General features: G+C 37.8%; 8 protein-coding genes across 10 annotated transcripts in view; 7 read left to right on the top strand and 1 right to left on the bottom strand.

Annotated features, from left to right (window-relative positions):
• The window catches only part of LOC117564236 (discoidin domain-containing receptor 2), a 159,423-nt gene extending 142,619 nt beyond the window's left edge, over positions 1-16,804 (bottom strand). For both annotated transcript variants that reach the window (XM_034242927.2, XM_052002801.1), the window contains exon 1: positions 16,409-16,804. The gene's annotated coding sequence lies outside the window, so the exon portion shown is untranslated. The remainder of the gene's footprint in view (positions 1-16,408) is intronic.
• Positions 761-1,575, top strand: LOC117563763 (arylalkylamine N-acetyltransferase-like 2). The gene has a single exon (XM_034242267.2). It carries the CDS (start codon positions 801-803, stop codon positions 1,473-1,475), a length of 675 nt encoding a protein of 224 aa, XP_034098158.1. The 5' UTR covers positions 761-800; the 3' UTR covers positions 1,476-1,575.
• Positions 4,043-4,825, top strand: LOC117563762 (arylalkylamine N-acetyltransferase-like 2). The gene has a single exon (XM_034242266.2). The coding sequence runs from the start codon at positions 4,056-4,058 to the stop codon at positions 4,728-4,730; it is 675 nt and encodes a 224-aa protein (XP_034098157.2). The 5' UTR covers positions 4,043-4,055; the 3' UTR covers positions 4,731-4,825.
• On the top strand, positions 6,777-7,496 carry LOC127565120 (arylalkylamine N-acetyltransferase-like 2). The gene has a single exon (XM_052002292.1). It carries the CDS (start codon positions 6,777-6,779, stop codon positions 7,425-7,427), a length of 651 nt encoding a protein of 216 aa, XP_051858252.1. The 3' UTR covers positions 7,428-7,496.
• LOC127565233 (arylalkylamine N-acetyltransferase-like 2) lies at positions 7,884-9,716 on the top strand. 2 transcript variants are annotated; one of them, XM_052002808.1, is made up of 2 exons: positions 7,884-8,128; positions 9,246-9,716. In XM_052002808.1, exons 1-2 carry the CDS (start codon positions 7,886-7,888, stop codon positions 9,657-9,659), a joined length of 657 nt encoding a protein of 218 aa, XP_051858768.1. In that variant the 5' UTR covers positions 7,884-7,885; the 3' UTR covers positions 9,660-9,716. The 2 variants fall into 2 exon arrangements, with proteins under 2 accessions (XP_051858768.1, XP_051858767.1); XM_052002807.1 differs by lacking the exon at positions 7,884-8,128 and having other exon boundaries at positions 8,797-9,712.
• On the top strand, positions 10,092-10,759 carry LOC117563761 (arylalkylamine N-acetyltransferase-like 2). The gene has a single exon (XM_034242265.2). It carries the CDS (start codon positions 10,092-10,094, stop codon positions 10,746-10,748), a length of 657 nt encoding a protein of 218 aa, XP_034098156.2. The 3' UTR covers positions 10,749-10,759.
• Positions 11,413-12,069, top strand: LOC117563760 (arylalkylamine N-acetyltransferase-like 2). Its single transcript, XM_034242263.2, has one exon. The coding sequence runs from the start codon at positions 11,413-11,415 to the stop codon at positions 12,067-12,069; it is 657 nt and encodes a 218-aa protein (XP_034098154.2).
• Positions 12,292-13,305, top strand: LOC117563753 (arylalkylamine N-acetyltransferase-like 2). The gene has a single exon (XM_052002810.1). It carries the CDS (start codon positions 12,597-12,599, stop codon positions 12,966-12,968), a length of 372 nt encoding a protein of 123 aa, XP_051858770.1. The 5' UTR covers positions 12,292-12,596; the 3' UTR covers positions 12,969-13,305.
• Positions 16,805-19,733: the final 2,929 nt, after the last annotated feature.

The raw sequence follows: 19,733 nt of genomic DNA, 5'->3' as shown, positions 1-19,733 counted from the left end.
TCGTACGTAATATGCATATTTAAGAGTTCAAATGAAAACTATTTTTGTTAACAAAATTCAGCTTATTAAATAATGTTATTAATTATCGATATTTAATTATGTTTGTCATTCGAAAGCATTGATAAAATTGTGTGTTTTCACGATCAAAAGTGCTTATCTAAGAATGGCGTTGTTTTATAGACCTAAATGTGTATAGATTGTATGTCTTAAAATAGATGCGAATTTTTTTGTGCAAAATATCACTTAATAAATCCATGAAGAAAGCATAATCTAGCATAATCTACGTACTATGTATGTTTACTTCCAAATTCAGCTGGTTCATTCAAGTTTTTATAGTGCTATATACTTATTATTAGGACCATTCTTCAGGGGCATCTATTTCAAGTACTTTCAAATAAAATGACAATTGCATATAATTATGTTTGTCATATGAGCAACTGAATAATTCTCTATCATGATTACGTCGAACTTGAAAATGAAAACAAAATTGAGATATTGTACTTCCAAATATACCGCCAAGTGTGATATTTTTAGATTAGATAATTTACAATGTAGTACTTTGTTCATAGTCATATCATTCGTCATTTGCATGCCAATCTGCATATGAAAAGAAAACAATAATAAACCGTAAATCTTTATATCGTTTTCATCATTTTATTATACACCTCATAATACAATAAACGTACGCATTATACCCAAAAGTGAAGTTCTTATAAGAGCACCCCAGATAACCGACTATATAAATAGCGACCAACTGGCAACGGGCATTACATTTCAGAAGTAAGCTTATAAAACTCAACATGTCTACAAATTTTGGCTCAAAGGATGGAATCCTCATTCGGATCATGACTGTGGATGACTACAAACTGGTGAAGATCTTCATGAGAGAACATTTCTTCATTGGGAATCCAATGAACGACGCTTGCGACGAAGATGTCCAGAAATGCAATGAGAAGGAAAACGATGAATACCACATTGATATGATAAAGCAGAACACATCTCTATTAGCTGTCAAGGATAACGACGAAGAACAAATTGTTGGTTTTGTTCTAGCCGGTGCTCAAGTGCCGAGTGATTTGGAGAAGAGTCGCAAGGAGGCAGACGAATTGGAAGAAAATGCCTGGAAACGCATTGCAGTGTTTAATTCGTTGATTGAAAGAGAAGCGAATGTCTTTAAGCACTACGGAGTATCCGAAGTGCTCTACTCCCACATAACCACTGTGCACACCTCGATGCGAGGCAAGGGACTTGGTGCACGATTAGCTAAAGCCTTGATGGAACTGGGTCGCTCCAAGGGCTTTCCTGCAATGGCAGCTTCATGCTCCAGCTACTATTCAGCTCGACAAAAGCAGGCGTTGGGCATGGAGTGCATTTATAGTCACGCTTATGATGACTACAAGGATATTAACGGCAATGTGGTCTTTAAGACTGAAGCTCCTAACACTCATGTTCGTTTTCTGGCCATGAGATTGTGATATGGTTATTCTTATTAGTATTAAGATTGGCAAGTTTAATCAAATAGTTTAAAATACACTACACTACTAATAGAAAATACGTTGATAATAAACATTTAAAACTCAATTTAAAATGGAATTTTTATTGATGAATTTGGTCACTTTTAAGTCGGGTATACTCGACCGGGAGTAAAAGCAAAATAGTACGATATTAATTTTAAACGAATTAATATTCCGTAAAATTCTAAAAATATAGTAAAGGTTATTTTAAGTATATTGATACAGTACTATTTTCAAATTTTACTATAGAGTGAAGAATATACTAAATTGGCGTTTTTGCCCATATAAAAGTATGTATTTATTTAATAACGTCTAAAATTTTATCTGATCGCAGCCAACTATTTATACTTTATAGGATCGGATATGTCTCTTTCTGCCTATTAGATACATTTCCAGGAGGCATAAAGTTATATTACCCTATGGGCAGAGGGTATAATGGCACAAATGACATATTTGGTTTCAGCTAGAAAAATTCGTGTCAATTGATTATTCTTTTAGAAATGAGGAGAATCATGTGGTTTGAGGTGCTGGATTCCAGTCCTTTGCGCGTTTCAGTGAGTTTCTGTAGTACAACTAAAGATAGTTAGTGTTTAATGGGAGTAATATTAGGCAAAAAAAAAAGAATCATATTTGGCCGCTTCACATTGAATTTGACGTAATTTTTTTTCCGTTGATATGGTAGATTCTATTATTTTTAATATTGTGAGCTGTTGCGTATAAAGATAATAATGTTTACAAGATGTCTGAATAAATGGAAAAAAACTTCCCCAAACGAATTGAATGAATTTACGCAAAGCACTCACCAAGTCTATTTTGAGTGAGTAAATGAGTGAGTGAGTGATTTCTCGTTCGATTCAGTCTCTCAAGATGAAAGCGAAACAAGTAAGAAAGCTACAGTCGAGTGCACTCGACTGTGAGATACCCGCTACCCATTTTGAATAAAAGAAATATATTTTGCGATAATTTTCTCAAAATATACCGAATATACTGCAAAAATACTAAAAATATACCAAATAGTATATTTGGTATATTGATATAGTACCGCATTCAAAATATACCATAGACGGCACAATATACCAGATTGTCATCTAAAGCAACTAAGACCCCTAGTAAGTAGGCGTGTTTGCCCATACAAAAGTATTTCTTTAATAACTTCGACAATTTTCATCTGATCGCAACCAAATTTTCAGGAATCATAACTACTATAGTTATTATTATATATACCAAAATTCGCAACTCTAACTTTAAAATTACGCTTGTTATTCGATTTTTTTGATTTGCGGGGGCGGAAGTGGGCGTGGCAAAAATTTGAAACAAACTTGATCTGCGTGCAAACATAACAAATGCTGTCGAAAAAAAATTATAGCTCTATCTCTTATAGTCTCTGAGATCTAGGTGTTCATACGGACGGACGGACAGACACACAGACACACAGACACACAGACGGACAGACGGACATGGCTAGATCGTCTCGGCTGTTAAAGCTGATCAAGAATATATATACTTTATAGGGTCGGAGATGCCTCCTTCTACCTGTTACATACATTTCCTGCCGGCACAAAGTTATAATACCCTTCTACCCTATGGGTAGCGGGTATAAAAAACACAAAGTGAGTGAGATTGCGTCTGATGAGTGAATGCTTTCAAATGCTAAACTGGCTATTATAATTGTTGTTAGCACGTCATTCAGAGAAATATTATAGATTTTAATTATTATTAAAAACAAGGAAAAAAGCTACAGTCGAATGTGGTCGACTGTGAGATACCCGCTACCCATTTTGAATAAAAGTAAAATCTGGCGGTATTAATTCTAAAAAAATTCTAAAAATATACGAAATGCTAATTAAGGTATCTTAATACAGTACTACATTCAAAATATACAATATAGTAGTGCCAAATATACCGGATTGTCAACCAAAGCAACTAACCTTCTACAATAGTAAGTTGTCGATTTTCGGGGCAGAAGTGAGCGTGGCAAAAATTTAAAACAAACTTGATCTGCGTGCAAACATAGCAAATGCTGTCGAAAAAAAATTATAGCTCTATCTCTTATAGTTTCTGCGATCTAGGTGTTCATACGGACAGACAGACAGACGGACAGACGCACAGACGGACATGGCTAGATCGCCTCGGCTGTTGACGCTGATTAAGAATGTATATTCTTTATAGGGTCGGAGATGCTTCCTTCACAAACTTATAATACTCTTCTACACTATGGGTAGCGAGTATAAAAGTGTTATTATTGGAGTACAAGTATATAAATATGGGTAGCGGGTAATAATTAAAATTTCAAATTGATATATCGTGCGTTTCTGAAGAAAATCACAAAATGAATACACAGAATTCGACAACAATAACTCGAATAACACGACTTTGCCATTTATGTTATGTACTCCTTCCACTGAAAGCCATATGTTAGTAAAGCAATTTAAAAGTGACGATAATGATTAGCCCAATTACTGATTGCAAAAGTTGAGCATATAAATATTGACTAGTTGAAGTTAAACGTAGCATTTGAAAAGTGGCAGCCTAAAACTCAATATGTGCACGAATTTCGGGTTAAAAGATGGCGTTTTTATCCGCATCATGAAAGTGGAGGATTACGATAAAGTGAAGAACTTCATGGGAGACAATTTCTACAATGGGGAACCACTTTGCGCATCTTCGGGCGTGGATTGTCAGACACCCTTTGAACAATTATTTAAAGACTATCACATCTGGCTGATAGAGCAGGAAACCTGCTTGATTGCTTTCGATGCCAACGATGAAGAACGCATTGTAGGCGTTGTGCTAGCCGGACCCTCAGTTGAGAGCCATTTGGAGGAGGAACGCGTTAGAGCAGAAGAAATGGCTCAAGGACCACTGAGAGACATCTACACATTTCTCACTGACATCGAATGCAAAGCCAATCTCTTTAAGCATTATGGAATCTCAGAGTTACTCTACTCTCAAATCACCAATGTGGATGCCGCTTGGCGAGGCAAGGGATTGGGAACACGTCTAGCTGCTGCTCTGATCGAGGTCGGTCGATCGAAGGGCTATTCCGTAATGTCAGCGACCTGCACCAGTTTCTATTCAGCGAGCCAGAAGATGGCCATGGGCATGGAGTGCATCTATGCTGAAGCCTATGCGGATCACAAGGACCCCAATGGCGAAGTTATACTGAAACCTCCAGCACCTCACACACACATACGTGTGTTGGGCATCAAGATTTGAAGCATAAAGCAAAAGCACTCGTGATAACATTAGAGATACCAAGCAAACCTACTAAAAAAAAATAGTCAGCACATTGTGATAATAAAGGCAAACCTTATCAAATAACGATGTTGTAGAGTATTTATTATATACTAGACAGCTTGAACTATATTGCTATATTGATAAAAGTTCAATACTCTATCATTAACCCATTGGCATTCTCTGGCAATAGTTGACTTTATACGAGGGTTGCTATTTAAGTTTCTGGCCTAGGTCACTTCTAGCCATATTAGGACCAATTGGCTATTTCCCAAAAAAAGTTTGGACTTTTATCAATAAAAGCTCCATACAACTTGTTCATGTACGAGCACGTTTGATATCGATAAACGATTAATCAAAAACTTACCTTGGCAGAAAAATCGAATTAACTCGTGAACACTTTTGAGCAAAAATTTTTCACAACTTTCGACTTGGATTATTACGACACGAGTGCACCGATGAACTTAAATCTTTATAAGGCGATGAAGTGCCATCCTATAGCCCTGTGAAATACTGGTTTAATGGATTCTATCGTGGCCGATGCTCACTAGAAGACGAAGGTTGTGAAGGTCGTCCAAAAACGGACGTTTACAGAAAACATTGATGCCGTGCGTGAACTGATAATGCTAGATCGACATGTGACATATCGTGAGATAGAGGCATCCTTTGACATTTCTTCCACCAGAATACATTCGATATTGCATAAACACCTGGTCGTAAAAAAGGATTGTTCTCATTGGATCCCGCACAATTTAACGATTGCTCAAAAAAAGGCTTGTGTGGATTGGTTCAAAGAAATTTTGAAAAAATACATTCCCTGTGCTTCAAAAGACATTTTATAAGATGGTCACAGGTGACGAATCATGGATCTATGGTTATGAGCCCAAAACAAAACAGCAATCGACCGTGTGGGTCTTTGAAGACGAGCCAAATCCAACGAACCTTGTTCGTGGAGGAAGCACTATTCAGCAAATGGTCGCCTGTTTCTTCGGTAAAACTGGTCATGTGGCGACTGTTTCGCTTGAGCAATGTAGGACGGTCAATTCTGAGTGATACACCATAATTTGTAAGCCTGAACTCCTTGTAGAAATTCGAAAAACGAACAAGAAAAGATGGATCATTCCGCACCATGACAACGCGAACTCCACACACCAGCTCAAACCCGCGCCTTTTTTTGCGGTCAAAACGTGGAATTCATGGGTCATCCGCCGTACAGCCCTGACTTGACTTCTTTTTATACCCGCACATCATCGAAAAAAGGCGTGGTCATTGATTTTCGATGTCAGAAGATGCTGTTAAAGTGTTCAAAAACCATGTTTTGGAGGTGCCTCAATCAGAGTGGAAAAAGTGCTTCGACAATTGATTTGAGGGCATTCAAAAGTATATAAATCTTGCTGGAGAATACTGTGACAAACAATAAATCCATTTTTGCAGTATAAATATTCGCATTTTCATTATTAGGCCAGAAATATAAATAGCAACCCTCGTACGTTAAGCTGTGTTATAACTTTTAATAAGCCTAATTTCTGTCGGCCAAATTGCATTTACGTTATAATCGTAATCTAGATAAATTATTTTGTACTTTGTAGATACTTTGTATTGAATTGTAAAAGATATATAGTTGTCTACATAATCACTGCCTGGTAAGATCACAATAAAGTTGTATCTTAAAGATACTTTGTATTTAATTGCTTACTATAAAACAACAATTAGTTCTATTGTCAGGGAAAACAACTTTATATAATATGTGTGAATTTGGTTCATTATCATTATTCATTATCAGTCTAGTTCACAATCAAGTTGTATCCTTCAGATACATTGTATTTGATTGCAAACTATAAATAAACAATTAGTTTTATTGTGTACATCTTGTAATGGAATTCACTAAAATATGAACTGTTATCGCAGTTATCGCATATTCATTGTGTAATCTCGGCCAGTGAACCGATATTCTCTGCAAGTTTTCAATTTGATTAGATCCCAATAAACTTCGGCGACTGAATTTAGTTTACTTTAGAAGCTTGTACCATGACGAACATTACTATACGCGAATTGAAACCAGAAGACCTCGATGAGTATTTTCAATATCTCATTGAGAACTTCCACGGTCATGAACCACTTTTGCTGACACCCGGAGATCATAACTTCGAACCGGATACGCCGGAGAGACGTGCATCTCGTTTAGCGGTAATAAAACAAGGTCTCTCGTTAGTTGCCGTGGACGATGGAGGTCGCATTGTAGCCTCAGCTTACTCTGAAGCCAAGGTTCCAGATGACTTCGAGAAAACTTGGAGAGAAGTCAATGAGAACAAGCCTACGGCGTTCATTGATCACGTGTACTTCTTTCTTGCCGGCATTGAAAAACGTTCGAAATTATTTGAACGTTTCGAAGTATCGAATGTTCTCTACCTCAACATTCTTAGTGTGGGAAAAACTGTACGCCAACAAGGATTAGGACGTCGTCTTGTGTCTGCTGTAATCGAACTGGCTCGCTCCAAAGGATTTCCCCTGATTGCAGTCTCCTGCACGAGTTTGTATTCGACTCGCATCATGTCAGCTCTGGGCATGACCTCTATTCACTCTGAGAACTATTCGGAGTACAAGGACGAGGATGGCAACGTGGTAATAAAGCCACCAGAACCACACACATCCGTCAATATCATGGCAATGAAATTGTAGGGTATTCTTAAGCTGCTGTATTCGGTAAAGTTGTGAAATAAACGTGAGATAATTTCCATTAGCTTATCTACAGACTGTCCTTATCAAAGCTTGCAAACCGGAAAAGAAAACATATGGGGCAATATGACAATCTCAAAGGTAGCAAAAAAAAGCTTGTGTTAAAAGCTCACACTTAAAACAAGTTTTAGGGAATCCGACAAATTGAATTTTGATTTTCGGAATTTAATTTATGAAATACTTTGTATTACTAACTATACAGAGTTGATGAGAATTGAAATTAGAAGTCGAGATTTTTGATTTAACAAAATTATTTTGCTTATTGAAAGATAACATTCTCACAGAGTTAGCGCATATTCATAGTGTAATCTTAGTCAGTTAATCGCTACTCTCCCGAGTTCTCGTTTTTGATAAGACTCAAATAAAACGAGAGCTTTCAGTTCACATTTGAAACTTGTACAATGACAAACATTACTATACGCGAATTGAAGCCAGAAGACCTCGATGAGTACTTTCGATTTCTCACTGAAAACTTCTACTGCGATGAACCACTTCAGCTGACACCCGGAGATCATAACTTCGAACCGGATACGCCGGAGAGACGTGCATCTCGTTTAGCGGTAATAAAACAAGGTCTCTCCTTAGTTGCTGTGGATTCCAACGATGGAGGTCGCATAGTAGCCTCAGCTTACTCTGAAACCAAGGTTCCAGATGACTTGGAGAAAAATTGGAGAGAAGTCAATGAGAAAAAGCCTACGGAGTTCATTGAACATGTGGACTTATTTCTTGCTGGCATTGACAAACGTTCGAAATTATTTGAACGTTTCGAAGTATCGAAAGTTTTCTACCTCAACATTTTGGGTGTGGGAAAAACTGTACGTCAACAAGGATTGGGACGTCGTCTTGTGTCCGCTGTAATTGAACTGGCTCGCTCTAAAGGGTTTCCTTTGATTGCAGTCTCCTGCACTAGTTTGCATTCGACTCGCATTATGTCAGCTCTGGGCATGAGCTGTATTCACTCGGAGAACTATTCAGACTACAATGACGAGGATGGCAACGTGGTAATAAAGCCACCAGAACCACATACATCCATCAATCTCATGGCAATGAAATTGTAGGGTATTCTTGAGTTGATGTATTTGGTAAAGTTAAGAAATAAACGTGAGATAGATTCCATTAGCTTATCTACAGACTTTCCTTATCAAAGCTTGCAAACCGTAAAGGAAAACATATGGGGCAATATGACAAACTCAAGATTAGCAAACAAAAAAGCTTGTGTTATAAGCTCACACAAAAAATTTTATTTTATTTTCGGAATTCAGAAAAATTTCTTGAATTTTCGAAATACTTTAATTTACTAACTATAAAAGTCAATGGGAATTGAAATTAGAAATCGAGATTTTTGATTTAACAAAATTAGTTTGCTTATAGAAAAATTGCATTATCAGGCGACAAATAGTTATCGCATACTAATAGTGTAATCTCGGTCATTTTATCGCTATTCTCCCAAGTTGTCAATTTGATCAGAACCATATAAACTTAGGCAACCGCTTTCAGTTGACATTAGAAGCTTGTACCATGACGAACATTACAATACGCGAGTTGAAACCAGAAGACGTCGATGAGTACTTTCGATTTCTCATTGAAAACTTCTACTGCGATGAACCACTTCAGATGACACCCGGAGATCACAACTATAAACCGGATACGCCGGAGAGACGTGCGTCTCGTCTAGCGGTAATAAAACAAGGTCTCTCCTTAGTTGCTGTGGATTCCAACGATGGAGGTCGCATAGTAGGCTCAGCTTACTCTGAAGCCAAGGTTCCAAATGACTTCGAGAAAACTTGGAGAGAAGTCAATGAGAAAAAACCTACGGAGTTCATTGATCATGTGGACTTATTTCTTGCTGGCATTGATATACGTTCGAAATTATTTGAACGTTTCGAAGTATCGAAGGTTCTCTACCTCAACATTTTAGGGGTGGGAAAAACTGTACGTCAACAAGGTTTGGGACGTCGTCTTGTGTCTGCTGTAATCGAACTGGCTCGCTCCAAAGGATTTCCCCTGATTGCAGTCTCCTGCACTAGTTTGCATTCGACTCGCATCATGTCAGCTCTGGGCATGAGCTGTATTCATTCGGAGAAGTGTTCAGACTACAAGGACGAAGATGGCAACGTTGTTTTAAAGCCACCAGAACCACATACATCCATCAATCTCATGGCAATGAAATTGTAGGGTATTCTTTAGCAGCTGTATTTGGTAAAGTTGTGAAATAAACGTGAGATAATTTCCATTAGCTTATCTACTGACTTTCCTTATCAAACTGGAAAACAAGTGGGGCAATATGACAAACTCAAGAGTATCAAATGAAAAGCTTGTGTTATTTTAGGGAATCCCTCAAATTGAATTTTGATTTTCGGAATTTACAAAATACTTTGCATTACCAACTATACAGACTTGATGACAATTGATATTAGAAGTCGAGTCTTTTGCTTTAACTATTATACTTTGTTATTAATAAAAAGATTTATTTCTCAGGCGGCAAATAGCTACCGCAAATTCATAGTGTAATCTCGATCAGTAAACTAATATTCTGCCAAGTTATTTTTTGATAAGAGTCGAATAAAATTAGGCGATCGATTTCAGTTTACATTAGAAGCTTGTGCCATGACGAACATAACTATTCGCGAGTTGAAACCAGAAGACCTCGATGAGTACTGCGGATTTCTCTATGTAAACTTCTACGGTCATGAGCCAGTTTTGCAGACATCCGGAGATCATAAATTCGATCCTGATACGGCAGAGAGACGTGCATCTCGTCTAGCCGTCATAAAACAGGGTCTGTCTTTGGTTGCTGTGGATTCCAGCGATGGAGGTCGCATCGTGGCCTCTGCCTATGCCTCATCCAAAGTTCCAGATGACTTGGAGAAAAGTTGGAATGAGGTCAATGAGAAGAAACCTACGGAATTTATTGACCACGTGTACTTATTTCTTCGCGGGGTTGAGAAACGTTCGAATATATTTCATCATTTCGAAGTATGCAAAGCTCTCTACCTAAATATTCTTAGTGTAGATGCAACAGTGCGGAATCAAGGATTGGGACGTCGTTTAGTAGCTGCCTTAATAGAGCTAGGCCGGTCCAAAGGATTTCCAATAATTGCAACCTCCTGCACAAGCTGGTATTCAACTCGAGTCATGGAAGCTCTGGGAATGAGCTGTGGTTACTCAGAGAACTATTCAGACTACAGAGATGAGGATGGAAATGTGGTAATAAAGCCACCAGAACCACATACATCCGTTAATATCATGGCAATGAATCTGTAGTGTATTCCAAGTCTGCCTTATTTGTTAAAGATGTGAAATAAAGTATATTAATATAGTCTCTGATCTTATCCAAAGTCTTTCATTATCAGAGCTTTTAATCCGGAATAGGAGAACATACAGTTTAACAATGTCAAGGGCAACAAGCTCACGTCGAAAGCTAACATTCAAAAAAAGTTTTGGTTATCAAAACAGGTCTTTAGAACATTTCGGGCATTTTGTCCCATATAATAGTAACCGCAATCTTAATGCTCCTCTCTACTAAATGTGCTTACAATATGATTTGGAATTCATTCAAGAAACAATAAATTCACCTTTAACTTTACAGGAATATTTGAATAATTATAAGTTCCAATCACAAAAAGAAAGTAGTTTTTTTTCAAAAGAGAATCAGTGCGGCTAAAATTATATCTTTGAGATACTTGGCGATGTAATCACAAAAAATTTCCGAGTATTTAAATGAATAGTCGTGACTGTTGTTAAAAGAGTTTTAGCTTCAATATAAGTAAGTTTTTATACTCTTATATTGAAGTGCAAACGTCAAGTAGTTATCGCATATTCAGATTGTATTCGCGGCCAGTGAACTGATGTTCACTTCGAGTTCTCAACTTGATAAGATCGCATAGGCCTAGGCGACCGGTTTCAGTTGACTATTGAAGCTTGTGCCATGACGTCCATTACTATACGCGAGTTGAGAGCGGATGACATCGATGAGTTCTGCCGGTTTCTCACCGTAAACTTCTACGGCCATGAGCCGGTCTTGCAAACACCCGGAGACCACAAGATCGTCACAGATACGCCGGAGAAACGCGAGACTCGTTTAGCTATCATACGACAAGGTCTCTCGTTGGTTGCTGTGGATTCGAGCAATGAAGGTCGCATTGTGGGCATCGCCTATGCGGAAGAAATGGTTCCCAATGACTTGGAAATCAATTGGAACAAAGTCAATGAGAAGAAGCCAAAGTCCTTTCTTGATCACGTGCATCTATTTCTTAGCGGCGTGGAGATACGTTCGAAGTTCTTTGAACGCTTCGAAGCATCGAAGGCTCTCTTCCTGAACATTCTGACTGTGGATGCAACAGTGTGCAATCAAGGAATAGGACGTCGTCTTGTGGCCGCTTTAATAGAACTGGGTCGCTCCAAGGGCTTCCCCCTGATTGCAGTCTCCTGCACCAGTTTGTATTCAACTCGCGTCATGTCAGCTCTGGGAATGAGTTGTGTCCACTCTGAGAATTATTTGGATTTCAAAGATGAGGATGGCAATGTAGTGCTGAAGCCACCTGCACCTCATACTTCTGTCAATCTCATGGCAATGAAATTGTAGGGTATTATAAGTTTGCTGTAGTCGGTAATGTTGCGAAATAAACGTGGGAGATATTATAGATTCCCTGAGCATATCTACAGTGTTTCATTATCTGAGCTTCCAAACCGGAATAGGGAAACATACGGGGCAGTATGACAAGCTCAAGGGCAACAAACAAAAAAGCTCGCTCCGAAAGCTCATTCTGATAAGAGGTATAAAGGTGCTTAGGTACTTGGGAATTGTTTTCATTCTGTTTCGTTTCTCGGCCACGTCATGTCAGCGATAATACGTGAATTGAAACTCGAAGATTTCGAGGAGCTAAAATCTTTCCTACGCGATCGTTACCTCATCGATGAACCACTTTGGCAACCCCATCCAGACGGGCAACTCCAGAATATGGCGGATCCAAGAAGGAGGAATATCGCCGCAACCTCATAAGTCAGGGAACCTCATTGGTGGCCCTCGAAGACGGTCACATTGTGGGCGTCGCATTGGCTGGCGCTTTGTATCCCAGCGATGTGGAAGAACATGGCGTGGAAAGTGAACAAATGTCAACAAACACCATATTGAGTAAGGTCGTGCGCTTTCTGGCCGAAGTTGAGAGACAAGCAAAGGTCTTTGAGCATTACGATGTTCCCAAGGCGATTTATCTGAATATTCTCGGCGTGGACTCGTCAGTGCGTCGTCAGGGATTGGGACGCCGTCTTGTTGCCGCTGTTATGGAAGTGGGTCGCTCTAAGGGATTCCCCCTCCTGGTTACCACATGCACTAGCCTTTATTCTGCCCGTGTGATGACTGCCTTGGGTATGGAGTGTTTGTACTCTAAAGCCTATGCCGACTACAAGGATGAGGATGGCAATGTGGTGCTCCAGCCACAGGCACCGCACACAGAGGCCTGTGTTATGGCAATCAGACTATAATTATAAGATCTACTTGTATTCAATATTCGAGTGACTGTTTTTGATCTGTTTTGTATTAAGTACTATTTTGTGAAAACTTACCAAGTTTAATAATCACTTAAATACGTTTGTAGTAACCGTCAATTTACAATTATATTAGTAAGCAATGTAGAAATTGTCATACGAGACAAACAATACGTTTGTAATTGAATTAGTTGTAAACAATAAAAGAAAAATAACTCACAATAGCACCGACCATAAAAATGAGAAATTATGAGCTATCGATAGACTTCATATCGATAGTAAGCGACTTAGTGGTGAGATTTATTTCAGAATAACGATATGAACTTATCGAAAGTAGGAAGGGAATATCAAAAATATACTATACCCTATTATATAATATATAATACCTTATTATTTATATTATTAGAGTATGAACTTTTTATTATACACTTGTTTATAATTTTATATATACATATATTATAAGATTCTTTTATATATGTATATGAATATAAAAAAATATTATATTTTTCGTACGAATTGCTACATATTTGGATTCGGTTCTAAATCTATCGGAAATATTTTTGATTTGAATTGTAAATATGTATAAAAATAAATGTATCCTTTGAATAATATGTATAATGTATAATGTTTACATAATTTATGTAAGTTTTGTAGTTCTCTATTTAGAAAATGTTAGCTTATATTAAAATTGCGCTAATCCAACTTAAATTCTGATCTGTGACTTGATAGTTTTTCCCACTCTCACATCTCCCCCCCATCTCAATGTTATCAGCAATAGTAACTTTATGCATATGAATGTATGGTACGTATGTATATACATATGTATGTGTTCCCATTGAGAACGCCTCGCTGCTTGCATGCAAAATGCAGGTCATTAGTGCAACGATCCCGCCTAGCTGCTTTTTCCTTTCCCTCTCTATCTCTTGATACAACCCTTTCATGTCAGACGCACGCACTCATTAACCCTTTGACAATAACAAAGTGGTGCACTTGCACCACCCTCTAGAACCCCTCCTCCTCCTCCTCCACCACCTTCTCCTCCTCCTTCCACACGAAGCCTGCATTCAACCTTGACCAACCCGCTGTCAACTTTGTTGTCTGTTTGCCTTATGGAAATATTTATGGATTTCGTTTACATCATCTCGGGGCGACGAACAATTCTTTTGCCCCCTTTTGTTGTCCGACTTTAAAGTGAGTCAGTTTTGATTATTTTCAATTTCATTTTTTATTGATTTACTTTTATTCATTTAAGCGTACGTTTATGGCGATTTAATTGGATTAAAAAGCTATAAAAGCGGCTTCAGAAATCATTTGGCATTGGGACTTTTGTTTTGGGTTAATTATTTTAAATTATTGACGTTTAATTTGTTGCGTCATTTGTTAAGGCTTACGTGTGGAGTGGCCTTTAAAGAGATCTACCATAAAGCCTGCCAGTCCAGTGGCCAAACGACCCGGCGACGACGTTATAAAAAATTAAACTTTATTGAAATCGATTCGCGCAGCACAAAAGTTGTTGCCATTTTCATTGAGTTTAATTCTCGATTTTTATTCTCGTGTTGATGACAACACACAGACCAGAAGCAGCAGCAACAACAACAACAACAGTAGCAGCAGATAGCAAGAACAAGAAGGCCTGTGGCCGTGGCAGTTATCTGAGTGGCAGGAGGGAGGGCCACAATACGTGACCCGCTTAACAAATTGACGCGTGTCCGACCCAAACCCAATACCAATACCAATCCTAGATACAATGGGACAAGCAAACAACCCCCTCAACCTTACCACCCATCGATCGTCATTCGGTTGGGCTCCCAGTTTTAAACTGCTCTTTATAGTTATTGCAGTTTTATCTGTAGCCCATTTCAAAAGTCACTTTTGCTCTTTTAATTAAAACCAAATGCACTTCATTTCATTTCATTTCACTGCTCTTCGCTACACGTGAGTTTGGGGCGTGTCTCGTTGACCTTGCCGCGCTTTCCTATTCCCCATTTGTTTTTTCTCTTTACTTTCTCACGCTACCCCATCGTGCTCCTCTGTCCCCAATCCTCTTCTATTGCTTTTGCTTTTGCGCTTCAATATTCATAAGCATTTTTTTTTTCTTTTTTTGGGTTTCATCTATCGAAATTTTCACGCCCATTTGACTTGGTCAACAGTTTCAACATAAGAGTATTTGTTAAAGTTTTCAAGCTGTCAATTAGCATGATCTGAAGGTTGAACTAAGGGAACTCTATTCGAGGTATTCGCTGAATAGAGCTCATTTGCTGGAAAGGTATTTGGATTAGCTACACAAATTGTGGCTTCTCTTTTTTTATTGTCATCCCAACTGAATAAACTGCTAATCAATTTATTGTAATTTGGCATCAAGCGATAAGAGATTCGTCAAGCTTCATAATCGAATATTAAGCTATCGCGAGATCGAAACAAATAAATATAATATGATATGAGAAAATATTGCTTTTTGTTTAATGCAAATTAAAAAAGATTTAGCCTGAGAAAATATTGGTATTTGTATTAAATAATTTAATACCATTTAATAATACCTATGCTAAAATGTATAATACAGGTAAATCCAACAGAAAAATATTATAGAAGATAATGATATTTTTATATTATCAATAAAATACGATTTACATGGGCGGAAAGTGACAATTAAATATTAAAGCATAAAGCGATTATTATAAAAAGTGTTTTTTATGCATGAGAAGACAGTAATCTTTTTTTCATTAATTACAATTTACTATGAGATGATATGGTACAAAGTGTTCATAAAAGAATGATAAAATATTCAACTTTCTTTATTACTAAAACTAAGTAAATACCATTTTATTATGTTGTGACTTTGTAAAGCAATCTATATATAGCACATAAAGATTCAATAAGCTGGTAAATATAAATTTGAGAAAATCTGCCTAAATTAAATCAAATTTGATCAAGTTTTTCCGACATAATATTAGTCGACAGTTATTTCAAGTAGCTTTCAAGATCTATATGAACTGCACATTATTCGACACTGCTTGCAAGCAGTGCATCATCAGCTGTCGCCCACCCACCATGCAGTGCACTGCTTACTCTGATATTTGTTATTATTGCAGACAGATTACCCACAATCTTCTCGCCTCATGTTGTTGTTATTGCTATTAATTCTCCACTTTCGTTGCGTGTGGAGTGTGGAGAGTGGGCAGTCGTAGTAGTCAAAGACGAAGTCTACACCCACAAGTTTTATTTTCACATAATTAAATTGACATTATACATCGCTTAACTTATCTAATTCAGTTTAATGGCCATAAACGTGCGTTGTGGGTTTTAAATTGAATTTAGATAAAGTTTTCGACGCTACTTAAAAGGGCAGCAAACACAAACTTGCAAGTGAATTAAAAGCTCGTTACAAGTTGTTACAGTTATTTTTATTGCTATCTTCCATTTCAAGGTTTAAAGCTTACCTGGCAAAAAAGGTTTTTTCAAAAATACTGCCAGAATATATTCGCATAATTTGTTGCAAATAATTTTTAATAAATTTTCGTTGCGGCAACGGCGGCAGCAGCGCCCCACACACACGCCTGCTGCATGGGGCACTCACACACACGCACACACAGATGCAGCAGCACGCACACGTACACGAGACTGTTGCGCGAATGTAACACACTAATTGGCAGCCCCACTCACACACGCATAGAAACCCGTACACGGACACGAACCTACACCCACACACACTCACGCTCGCGAACACGTAAAATTGAAGACGAAGACGTCGACGTCGGCGACGACGACGACGAAGCTGACGCTGGACGATGAAAACGCCGCCAATTTCAATTGCGCGACACGTTACTCCAGCAAAAGTTTCGCAACGACTACCGTAAGCCGACAACTGGCGCTGCCCCAACGAGCAGCGCAATGTCATCCACAACCACACATACACTTGCACATACATGTGAACCGAGTGGACGTAGAACATTTTGCCATTTCCTTGCGACGTTTCCTGCTGCCAAGCTCTGCCAAGAGCGAGCGACAGAGCAAGAGAGCGAGATGGACACATTACCGAGGAGCTGAGCGAAAAACCATGTAATATTATGTGCACGCATGTATGTCTCTGTGTAGGTGCCGAACAGTGAGGGAGTAACAGGCATGTGCACCTGTATGTGGATTGCGACAGCGCGCAACTCAACGAAGGCTGCAGAGAGAGCGAGAGCGAGCTGGTAAAGAGCCAAAGAGAGAGTCGTAGTTATTGCATGTGGAATGCATGCTCATGTTCAGTTTGTGGATGCCAAGTGAGACAGGGAGCTAGCACTGCAGGTGCCAGAGCACAGGTAAACTTTATCATTTGTTTATATTTGATTTTTGCATATTTATGCATTTTAAATAACATTAAAGTTTATAATTAAATTTTATGAAAAATGAGAAAACGTATTACATTTTGCAATAATATATTTCATAGTTTCTGTATCATATTTTATACATTTTTCCACCTGTCACATTAAATATTTAATATTATTGATTACATTTGGCGCCCCCACATAAAAACAAACAACTTTACGTTACATTGTATTAACTTCAAATTGAGCGCAGCAGCCCGAAGAGAGCGAGTTGTGCGCTCTTTATGCTCGCCGCTCTTTGTGCATGCACTCCAGTTTCGTTCCAATGCCAAAACGTTGCGTATAAGACGAAGCGCTTTGGCAAACGGTACACGTGCTGTGAACGAAGAGAGTGAACTAGCAAAGAGAGCCGTTATCGTTTGTTACCGTTTAAGGCAGCTGCCTGTTGATAAGCAGTTAACTGTTAATGTTAGCTCCAAGTGTGTGACGAATAAGAGGGGAACGAAGGGTGCAAGTAACATATGTATGTGGAGTTGCAACATAATAATTATAATTTGTTAAAAATGTTAAAAACATTTAATTAATTTGATTAATTGTTGCAATTAACTTAATTGATTTGTGCTGTCACAGCAATTTATTAAAAACTACATTATTCGTAATTGTTTGTGAAAAATATATTCAGTATATTAATGTAAGTTATTCCACCTGCTGCAGCAATTAGGGGCAACTGCTTGTTGTCTGCTTCCCCCCTCTAGAAAAAATTCCGACAAAAAGATAACATCGGGTAATCCCCCGATGTCGTCGACGTTGTCGTTGTTGCCAAACCTTCAATCAAAAGCTGTCAAAAGTTGCAGCGCCAAAGCGCTTAGCAACTTTGAAATTCCAAGACAAACACAAAATATTTGAAATTGTTTTTCCAAAAGTAAAAGAAAAACAATAACAAAAGTGCATATCAATATGTTGACTTAATAAAAAAAAAGCGAATGAAATATTATCAATGAAAATGTTGAGAGTACGAATAATAAGTAAGAGAGAAAGAGAGGGAGAGAACTTGGAAATTACCCAAGTTACTCCTTAAGTATTTATCTCTGTTCCACTTAAACTTTTACAATCTTTGATTTGATAACTTTGAATACGATTCGTAATCATATATCATTTGCCAATAGATTAGTCTGAAAAGTTTTATCAATACAAACTCAAAAGTAATCAACATTTGTAGGCTTATATTATATCACTTCTTTATTAGACAAATATTGTCTACAAATTAAGTTGTAATATTTGCGAATTTAGATACAGTATGTCAAGAAACTCTTTACACACTGAAAAAAACACATATTTTTTGACTTTGCATGCAAAAATAACGCCTTTAGTTATTATTTTTCAATATTTTTTTAATGCAGATCTATTATTTAGCAAATTTCAAATTAGTATGTACAAAAATAAAAACAATACAACGAAAGGGAACATTTTAAATCAACAAAATATGAGTTTACACATTTTTGACACTGTCAAGAAAGTGTTTACACACTTTAGTTTTCGATTCTGTTTTGTCCTATTTTTCGAAAAAACTGTACTTTATTGTTATCTATGCTTCTGCACTATTCGCTATTTTTGCATTCCTTTTCATTCAATTGCGAAATTTTGCTACGCACTTGTCAAAAAGCTGATTTTTAAATTATTTAACATGACTGGAGCTAGATTGACTTATGAAGTTACCCAATTAACTTATTATAGTCACCAAATTGGAAAATCTGTAGCTTAGCTAGTGGAGCTTATTGGGGTATCGCAAAAAATAATTTATAATGCTCCAAAGCGAGCCGAAAATGAAGACAAACTAAAAACAAAGTGTGGAAATGGTCGAAAAATGGATATTGACGAGCGGGCAGACCACCTTATTATGGGCATGGTTCGTCAAAACCCCCAAATTTTGATCAGAACCCATGCCAAGGAGTTGGAAGAAGAGTGTGACATGGTCAATTCACATGAAACCGTCCGGCAACTAATTCTGCGGAGCAAATACTATTTTCCCAATTTTACTGTCAGAATGATGTTGCGCTGATGTAAGGCTGTTAACGGCTTGTGCCATACTCTAGATGGTCAATCATTGTAGTATAGCATTTTTTTTGGTTTGGACATAGAATACGACGTCATCCCAATAGTTGTCCGGCGTGATTTTCATGTTAAAAGTCAAAATTTAAGCGTTTTCAACATTTACTTTCGAACGCTGCGGCTTCTTACGCGCAACCGTTGCAACGGTTGAAGAGTGTTTGCTCCGCAGAATTAGTTAGCGGACGGTTTCATGTGAATTGACCGTGTCACACCCTTCTTCCAACTCCTTAGCAAGGGTTCCGGTCAAAATTTAGGGGTTTTGACGGACCTTGCCCATTTTAAGGCGGTATGCTCGCTCGTCAATATCCATTTTTCGACCATTTCCACACTTTGTTTTTAGTTTGTC

The sequence above is a fragment of the Drosophila albomicans genome, chromosome 2L, assembly GCF_009650485.2.
Source record: "Drosophila albomicans strain 15112-1751.03 chromosome 2L, ASM965048v2, whole genome shotgun sequence".
In the NCBI taxonomy this organism is placed as follows: Eukaryota; Metazoa; Arthropoda; class Insecta; order Diptera; family Drosophilidae; genus Drosophila; species Drosophila albomicans.
The sequence above is the reverse complement of the archived record's forward strand: the minus strand, read 5'-3'. Positions and strand labels throughout refer to the sequence as shown.

Coding starts and splice junctions, on each gene's coding strand:
- LOC117563753 (XM_052002810.1), top strand. CDS start 12,597: ATGTCAACAAACACCATATTGAGTAAGGTCGTGCGCTTTCTGGCCGAA.
- LOC127565120 (XM_052002292.1), top strand. CDS start 6,777: ATGACGAACATTACTATACGCGAATTGAAACCAGAAGACCTCGATGAG.
- LOC117563761 (XM_034242265.2), top strand. CDS start 10,092: ATGACGAACATAACTATTCGCGAGTTGAAACCAGAAGACCTCGATGAG.
- LOC117563762 (XM_034242266.2), top strand. CDS start 4,056: ATGTGCACGAATTTCGGGTTAAAAGATGGCGTTTTTATCCGCATCATG.
- LOC127565233 (XM_052002808.1), top strand. CDS start 7,886: ATGACAAACATTACTATACGCGAATTGAAGCCAGAAGACCTCGATGAG. Junction 8,129..9,245: donor CAGCTTACTCTGAAACCAAG/GTTCCAGATGAC, acceptor TCTGAAGCCAAG/GTTCCAAATGACTTCGAGAA.
- LOC117563763 (XM_034242267.2), top strand. CDS start 801: ATGTCTACAAATTTTGGCTCAAAGGATGGAATCCTCATTCGGATCATG.
- LOC117563760 (XM_034242263.2), top strand. CDS start 11,413: ATGACGTCCATTACTATACGCGAGTTGAGAGCGGATGACATCGATGAG.